The sequence below is a fragment of the Homarus americanus genome, unplaced genomic scaffold (genome assembly GCF_018991925.1).
Source record: "Homarus americanus isolate GMGI-L3 unplaced genomic scaffold, GMGI_Hamer_2.0 scaffold18434, whole genome shotgun sequence".
Taxonomy (NCBI): Eukaryota; Metazoa; Arthropoda; class Malacostraca; order Decapoda; family Nephropidae; genus Homarus; species Homarus americanus.
In genome coordinates this window covers 1-9,540 of record NW_024743624.1, presented here as the reverse complement: position 1 = coordinate 9,540, position 9,540 = coordinate 1, and the positions used below count along the sequence as shown (strand labels likewise).

Here is a 9,540-nt window from a genome sequence, read left to right as displayed (position 1 = left end):
ATATATATATATATATATATATATATATATATATATATATATATATATATATATATATATATATATATATATATATATATATATATATATATATATGGATTCTTCTTTTTCTTTTATTCAGGAACATTTCTTGTGTTTAGAAGAGGTAACCGCTAATGCCCGTCAGTTGTTTTCCTCCCCTGATCCAACTCTCTTGCCCAAGACCCCTCTGGGCAAAAAGAAATCTCGACTGAAGAAACCTCATCACTCATCAATTGCAGGCGAGATTTTTTATGGGAATCCTTGGGAATTGTCTCAGGTTTTTAATAAATTATGGTTTATTTAATTTACATTTATACAATTCAAAAACTGATACAGTAGGTTCAGTGAAAAAAATATTCAAGATAGAAAGTACAGTACTGTACAGTAGAACCTTGTTATTTCCAACTCGGCTAATACAGATTTTGCCTAATTCAAACTTTTCTCAAGCATGAACAGATAATTTCTACTTTGAACCAATTGCTCATCAGATATCTCTCGCCCACAAGGCTTATCGTGGGTGTATAAGACGGCCCCCAAAATTTCCATTTAAAAAGTAGCTTTTGAGCCCTATTCGCTGTATAAGACCGGTAACCCAAATGTGACACTTACCATTGGGAGCTTACTGACCCAGTAGTCCTTTACCAACCATCCCATTGACCAGTGCTGTTTACACATCCTTGGTTTTTTAAAATAAAGCCAATTCACTTCAAGTAATGGCATCAAACGTTACCGGTTGATGTAGTGTAAACACTAGTGACTCACTTAAAAGTTTGTTATTTAACTTGAACTAATGTCGGTGTCGAATACAATTGTTTCATTTACTTAAAATGGATTTACCGATTTATTTGTTTATTTATATCATACTGTAATATATTAAACACACTGGAAGTATTTTCTTTAATTTATAAGCTTGCTTCAGCGAGCTACAGTATTCTAATTCAATAGTGTTTCATTAGGATTTGAGTGAAAAAGATTACTGTACATACTTAATACATACATTTATTACACAAATATATATATATATATATATATATATATATATATATATATATATATATATATATATACACCTAGACCCCGACTTACGACTATATGGACTTACGTCCATTGGTACTTACGACCTGCTTTGACCGTACGTCCATACGGGACATACGACTGCGACCGTCGTGACCAAAATTTTTTTCAAATGACGCGCGCATTTTCTATACCGAAACGTTTCCGTCCCGGGCGAAAGGGAGGGGTGGCTTGGGTCGCCTCGTGGCTACACTCACTCAGTGGAGCGCTTTGTTTGTGTTTGGCTATCGTATCCTATACTGATCGCGCTGTGAACTTTCGTTATTATTGTATTTAATTGACTTTATAATGACTGGAAAGCGTAAAAGTGAGAGTGCTGGTGGTGCTCCAAGGAAAAGGAGACAGGCAATTACTTTTGAGATGAAACTGAAGATAATAACACAGTATGAGAATGGAAAAACAGTAGCAACAATCTCACGCGACCTAGGTTTCTCACACTCGACTATATCCACTATTCTGAAGGACAAGGAACGTATTCGTGAAGTAGTGAAAGGAACAACACCTATAAAGGGAACTATAATAACAAAGAAAAGACAAGGTCCTATCCACGATATGGAAAAATTATTGGTGATATGGATAGAAGACCAGATACAGAAGCGTGTACCCTTAAGTGTTCTAACCATACAGGCTAAAGCAAGAAGCCTGTTCCAAAGCCTGAAGGAGCAGGCAGGAGATGAATGTGATCAAACCTTTACAGGAAGTCAAGGGTGGTTTGATAGATTTAAAAAACGCTACAGTCTACACAGTGTTAAGGTGAGTGGAGAGGCAGCTAGTGCCGATGTTGGTGCTGCCGAAGCTTTTAAGGAGGAGTTAGATGATGTGATTGTGGAAGGGAATTATTTGCCAGAGCAAATATTCAATGTGGATGAGACTGGATTATTGTGGAAACGCATGCCTGACCGGACATACATCCACAAAGAGGCAAAAAAAATGCCCGGATTCAAGGCATTCAAGGACAGAATTACACTTCTGTTGGGGGGGAATGTTGCTGGTTTCAAGCTAAAGCCCTTCATGATCTATCATTCAGAGAACCCCAGGGCTTTTAAACATGTCAGCAAGCACACACTGCCAGTGTTTTATCGCAGTAACAAGAAAGCCTGGATGACCCTAGTACTATTTGAGGATTGGTTCATGACTTGTTTCATTCCACGAGCCAAGGAGTATTGTCTGCAACAAAGGATTCCATTCAAGATTTTACTGATTTTGGATAATGCTCCGGGACACCCACCACACCTGGACGACATGCACCCTGATGTTAAGGTAGTGTACATGCCACCTAACACTACCTCTATCATCCAACCCATGGATCAAGGTGCTATTTCTGCCTTTAAAGCATATTATTTACGCACGACCTTCGCTCAGGCTGTTGCTGCTACTGAAGGTGAGAAAACGCTCAGACAGTTTTGGAAGGAGTACAACATTTTGTCATGTATAAAGAACATTAGTGCAGCATGGGATCAGGTTACAAAACATTGCATGAATGGAATATGGAAGAAAATCCTGAAAAGATATGTGAACAGTTTCAAAGGATTTAATGAAAGTGAAGTTATTTTGGATATTAGTAACAAGATAGTGGACTTAGATAAACAGCTGGAGTTAGAAATTGATACTGAAGATGTTGGACAGTTGGTTGAAAGTGTAGCAGAAGAGCTCAGTAACGAGGATCTTATTGAACTAGATGCACAGAAAGTTGCAGAGGAAGAAGAGAGACAAAATGTAGAAGAAGAGCCTGCACCCCCCAAAAAGTTTTCAGTGAAACATATGGCAGAGGCATTTGCTACAATTAATAAAGGAATGCAAATGTTTGATGGCATGGATCAAAATTATGAGCGTTATGCCAAAGTTGACAGAATGATCCAAGATTCACTTGCTTGCTACAGAGAAATTTATAATGAAAAGAAAAAGAAAACTGTGCAGTCTAAATTGGACACCTATTTCAAGAAGTCCCCCAGTACTGGCTCCTCACGCCCCACCAGTGCTGCCTCTTCACTCCCTCAAGATGATCCAATACCTTCAACCAGCAAGTTACCACAGTACATAAACCTGTCTGAAGGAAGCGACATTGATGACCCACCCAGCCCTGTCTCCTCTTCTGCTTCTTCCAATTAATATAGTCTCCATGTATCCTGTAAATAGAAAATTATGGGGGCCCTGTGTGCATTCAGCTGACTACATTTAAGGTAAGTGCTCAGTCACACTGTATCCATTCCTCATTATTTATTACTTTTACTGTACTGTATCCATTCCTCATTATTTTTTACGTTTAGTGTACTGTATTTCATTGTAGATTTTTAAAAAAAATTTGAAAAAAAAAAATTTTTGAATTTTTTTTTTTTTGAAAAATTTTATTTTGAATTTTTTTGAATTTTTTATCTATATCGGACTTACGACCACATCGGACTTACGACCTGGATTTGGGTCCCTAACCCCGTCGTAAGTCGGGGTTTAGGTGTGTGTATATATATATATATATATATATATATATATATATATATATATATATATATATATATATATATATATATATATATATATATATATATATATATATATTCACAATATTTTATAATTGCAGTCATGTACTGAATATTCTATGTAAAAAATATAAATTTTAAATGAATTATTTCTAGTGTGGTCGACTTCCTACACAAAGACGGGCTATAAATAGCCGTCTTATCTCCCCTCTGTTCTGAGAGAGAAGGTCTTGGTAAATAACTTTTGTTTGTTTATTTTCATTGTTTGTCAAATTTATCATGTTGTATCAAAGTAATATTACTAAAAGTTTTAGGCAGCTACCAAACAGGGAGATTCTACTGCCTGGGAAGATATTGGAAGCATAATGTACAGTATTGTCTAATGGTAGACCCTACTTCCATATGGCATCACGAAAATTGTGACCAAGTCTTAGGTTGCTGATTTATCTTACTGCCTCATTTACACACAATTAATGAGTTTCAATTGTTTCTCTTCCTTTGACAACACAACATACATACAATATAATGTTTCACCTTTGATCTTTTTTCCATTTATTTATGGTTGGTTATTTAAAATAATGCCAATTCACTTCAAGTATTGGCATCAAATTTTACCCGCTGTTGTACACTAGTGACTCACTTAAGCGTCAGTTATTTAACTGGAACTAATGTTGGTGTGAGTAAAATATTTCCATTTACTTGAAATAGATTTGCCGATTTATTTGTTTATTTATTTAGCTATAATATATTGTAATACATTAAACACACTGCAAGTATTTTTTTTAATTATATACTTGTTTCGCGAAAAAGGGAGGCTACCATTATACCTGGTAGGTGAAGTTGACCAGACATTTATGATCATTAAGGACCAAACTCCGAATCCATGACGTGACTTCTGTTAATCATTCTCATCCTAAATTTACCACTGTCGGTAGTTTCAAGAATTAACGCAGTCATTTACTGAATATTCTTTGTAAAAAAATTAATTTTAAATTAATTATTTATAGGAGATAAGTATTATGATCAGTAAATATACAGATATGCATTACTGACCACCTCCGAACACAAGGACGGCTAAAAATAGCCACAGGCGGTCACTGTCAAGGTCGCTTTCCCTTTCTCGTCACTGGCAAATGGGGGGGGGGGGTGATGATAGCAGCTGTGTTTATTACCGGGGTATATTGTTCTTTTACGGTATGTTAGACTGGTTTATAATACATTTTTATTATTTTAATATACCGGTAATCTTCATTTTAATCCAGCTTCCCAAATGTAAGTTTCAGTATAAAATAATTAGTGGTAGGACCTTGTGAGTGGTTTACCATGTTTCCATCACCACTCTTGACACGCTAAACCGCAAAATTTAAGAGGTAAGAATTTTATCTCTGGTGCTTAAGACGACCCCCTAACTTTGGGCTGATTTTTTTTTCTTCAAATTCCGTCTTGTAGGCCGAGATATACGGTAGTGGATGTCATCATTATGACCTGACCTCCTGTTTTTAAGGTCACCCTGTATATTTAAGCCTCTCTCTGTCCATGTAATCCAGTTGCCTCTGAAGATGTCTTGAATAAAGACGAAAGCTAAGGTACTCCGTTGTTTCCATTTTCCCGTGTGATTTTATCAAGATTTATCTTATCCACGTTTTCATTGTGGATTTAGATGAAATAAATATATATATATATATATATATATATATATATATATATATATATATATATATATATATATATATATATATATATATATATATATATATATATATATATATATATATATATATATATATTTATTTTTATTTTTTTTTAAGTGGAACACAGTTTTATGAAATACAGAGAGTAGTAAAAAATTAATTAATAAATGCTAAAGCAATTTTTCATAATGTAAGAAAAAAATCATATATCCCGTAGTTAAAATATTAGTTCAGTACTGTACCGGTATACAGCGAGTTCTGCTATAACGCGTGTTTTGACAACGCGAATTGGCTCTAACACGATTTATGAATAGAGGAACGATATTTGTATAACGCGAACGCTTGTTTGCTGTAACGCGATTTTTGCTAACTATTCCTCCAATTTTGTGGTATTAACTGTGAATATGGTAAAGAAGAATATCTCCAAGAAGCGTTCTGGTGATCGCATTCCTGGTGATGATCGTAAAAGAAAGGCTATAACCCTTGAAGAGAAGCTCGATGTTATCAACCTCAAAATCACCCTTCTCCCCCATCAGGTTATATTCATATTTTTTCAAGGTAAAGTGTTACATTTACTGTATGATTTCATTATTAGATATGAATGTAACATTTATTTAGACTGTGCTATCCTTTGTGTTAGGCTAACTAGTAAATTTTTTTCGATTTCGAGTAGTAATCTGCACCTAACCCTATTTTCTCCATAAGCCCTGTTATTTCTATTACACGAATTTCTATAACACGATGTTTTACAAGAACACAACTATCGCGTTATAGCAGAACTGACTGTACATGTATTTAAATTTTATGTAATACAGTACTGTAGTAAGTAGTAAAATCCCCTCCTTCCCTCCTATTTTTAAATTTATGGCATTCCAAACCCCCGTCTCCCCCATTAGTTTGAAATAAAGGGATTATACTCATATTTACAAATATGATCCCATTACAGTATAGTCATAATAAAAATTCAGATCAACTTACGAACTTTCCCAGGTACAATACTGTACTAATGAATACTGTACTGTACTTTGTTCAGCATTATGACTCCACATATTATTTACGGGCTATAATTTGTTATGATTTTATAAGTACCGGTAGGGATGGGTTTTATTTATATTTTATTGTGAATTTTTTATTTATTGGGAGAAGGGGGGGGAATTAGCCCACCAGGGCACAGGTCAATGACCCACATCAGGGCCTGGGGGCGAAAATATAATAATAATAAAAAATGAGAAAAAATAAAAATGTGTATGATATACTGTACAGTAATACTGATTATAATGATGATATAATAAATGACAATAGAAAAAAGAAAGGAAAAAAAGTTCAAGAGTGAGAAACAATATATGTATGCTGTGTTGTCAAAGTAAGAGAAACAATTGAGACCCTGCAATTGTGTGTAAATGAGGCAGAAAGTCAGTTCAGCAACCTGGGACTTGGTCACAATTTTTGTGGTGCCATATGGCAGCAGAGTCTACCATTAGACAATACTTATGCTGCCAATATCTTCCCAGGTGGTAGTACCTCCATGTTTGGTAGCTGCCTACTACCCATGGTTCTGGGTTCCCAATAAATTTATTTATGAACATGATCTAGGAATGTAACTTGGAATACTGTACTGTACTGTATGTCTTTCCATAGTGTTTGCTGTTTTTATTATTATCATCTTGTATTCCACCTGCATCCCCGCAGAAGATGAAGTATTTTCATCATCCAAGAGGTTGTCCACTTGTAACACAGGAAGCAACATCAATAATCAAAGCCCTCTTGAAACACCCCCAAGGAGGGGCAGAGCTGCATCTCGGGTAATTATCCAAATTGTTACAGGAATAATTGTACTGTAATGATTTTTTTGTTTGTTCTGTTTAGCCATTTCCTGTTGCTGAATACACTGGTCTTGAAAGTATTCTCTGTTAACATCCCTCCTATGAAGTTTTTGTATGTGGAACAATTATTCAAGTGCTTTGTATTTTGTTCCTTCATATTTTTCTCCTCGCTGCAATTTGTATCTCATTAGTAAGGAAGAAATGATAAATAGTTTCTTATTAGTAATCATGTTGGGTACATAATACTGTACACTTGACGCATGTTAGCAATGTAAATTTGTGATAAATTTCAAAGAATAATACTGTATTTTCTATAGCCATAACTTGGATTATTTTACTATTTCTGACAGCTCGCTCACGAGAAAATGAAAAGGGTACCTATGACAACAAAAAAGACAAGAGGAACATGTCAGGTTATTTTCAAGGGAGACTCCTTTGAAAGCAGCTCCAGGTATTTATGGACCATTGACACCTTACTTGCCATTTTATAATAACTCAAGTGAATGTTTTATAGGAACTCCATTGGTGTGGCCATGTGGGTGAGAGTAGATGTGGGGTTAAAGTTGTTTGATTAGCTTAGATCAGAGGGCAGACAGAGCCTAAATTGAATATGCAAAATGCCTAGGCAACATTTTCAGTGGTAGCTGTTTTAAGCAAAGTAATTGTCTCAGGTATATGAACTCTAAAGTGACAGATCTTGTAACTACCATATCCATATTAACGTACTGTGGTAAACTTGTGGAATTTGGCCAACCATGTGATGTTAAAATACTTCAGAAAATATATATTTATGTACCTGTAGTCTATGTAATTTACTGATTTATGCCTTTTTTTCAGTTATAAAGAAGAAGTAAAAGGAGCAGACTCTGGTCATGGGGAAAATTGTGAGTCTCATTTTGAAGAGATGGAATATGAATCAACTGTTGATCCTTGTAAATCAGCTGTTAATCCTTTAGCACTAGACACACCAAGTAAGAAGAATGATGGTGTAAAATGTCTAAGTGTTAAAGTCAGTCTTGAAAGATTATCTCATTTACACACATCTCAAGAAGTAGATAGTTCAAAAGATACAACACAAGTTACTGTTACAAATGCATATCAGGAGGAAGGTGTAGGTTGTATTAGTGAAACAACTTGTTCATACTCTAACCTCAGGTTAGAAGACAGCGACGATAACAAAAGCACCAGAATAAAGGAACTGGATGTTCAGAGATCAGGGAATGAGATGTGTAAAGGCAAAGAAAAAGAAGAGCCTTTATCTCCCAATAATTGTACTGAAAATGCATGTACAAAATGTGAGAATTATGACGAGTGTAATTCTCAATCCAGAACCCCTGAAGAAGTTAGGATTTTGCCAGAGCAAACAGAAAAACTTGTTACAACCAATACCAAGTGGTCGAACCACTCGAACAAAACAAAAGAAATTGCAGTTATCAACACGAGGAGATATAACAGATAATATGGTAAGCACAGCAGATCAGCCTCATCCCATTCCCAAACCAAGATTAACTCGTACAAAGCAAAAGGAGGTCTTACCATTGCTCAATACAATTGATGAATCAGAAGGTCAGTTGTTACCACCCATGGACTTTCCAAAACCAAGAATGACTCGCACAAAGACTAAGGCAAAAGAACAGACTAACAAATTTGAAAATGTGGAATATGATTCACAGTCTTCAGTAGAGGAGGGGTATAATACCCATGAGAAAGCTGTTGCACAGCCATCTGAGGAAATCCCAATGTCTCGTTCTACTCGTACAAAGAAAAAGGTGATAGAGGTAATTTCCTTAACTGACACTCCAGTCAAGAATGACATTAATAAATCGGTAGACAATGAATCACAAAAACCAAGGACAACAAGAACAAAGAAACGAATGTTTGACGAGTTAGGTGTAGATCAGCCTACTAGATCTACAAGGACAAAGTGTAAGAAAATGGAAGAACAACCTGAAAAAGAATCTGTGGCTTCAGAAAAACTTGGTCTATGTTTATTTCTTACTGAATCTGAAGATGAGAAAGACGGCAAATCATCTCAGGTTGTACAGAAATCACCACTTGTTAGGTCTGTTCCATCAGTAACATCTATGAAGCCATCACAATCAGCGACCTCCTATACCTCTGAGAATACTGTAATGGCTGCTACATCTACTCAGAACACAGAAATTGGGCCGGTTCGCCGGATAATCGATCTAAGGTGCGCCAGTTGCCAGCTTTATTATTAAGCCCTTGTCCATCGTCGTCAATTGTCCAAGTTGTAACTCCAGGTAGTCCAGTACACACTAGTTTTAAGCGTGCTTGCTGTACACCAAATTCAGACAAGGACTCTCCAATGTCTTCTACTGTACGCCAGAAGGGGACACGCGCGATGACCCCTGTAAAACATTCTCCACGAACATTTGCTGGGTGAGTGATGCTCTTGAGGTGTAATAGGTGGAGAATAGTAATATACAGTATAAT

At 35.7% G+C, this 9,540-nt stretch overlaps 1 protein-coding gene across 1 annotated transcript; it reads left to right on the top strand.

Moving 5' to 3' along the window:
* The first annotated feature begins 183 nt into the window (after positions 1-183).
* Positions 184-9,505, top strand: LOC121877198. Its single transcript, XM_042382812.1, has 4 exons — positions 184-298; positions 6,950-7,062; positions 7,434-7,534; positions 7,921-9,505. The coding sequence occupies exons 3-4, from the start codon at positions 7,449-7,451 to the stop codon at positions 8,540-8,542; spliced, it is 708 nt and encodes a 235-aa protein (XP_042238746.1). The 5' UTR covers positions 184-298; positions 6,950-7,062; positions 7,434-7,448; the 3' UTR covers positions 8,543-9,505.
* The last annotated feature ends 35 nt before the right edge of the window (positions 9,506-9,540 follow it).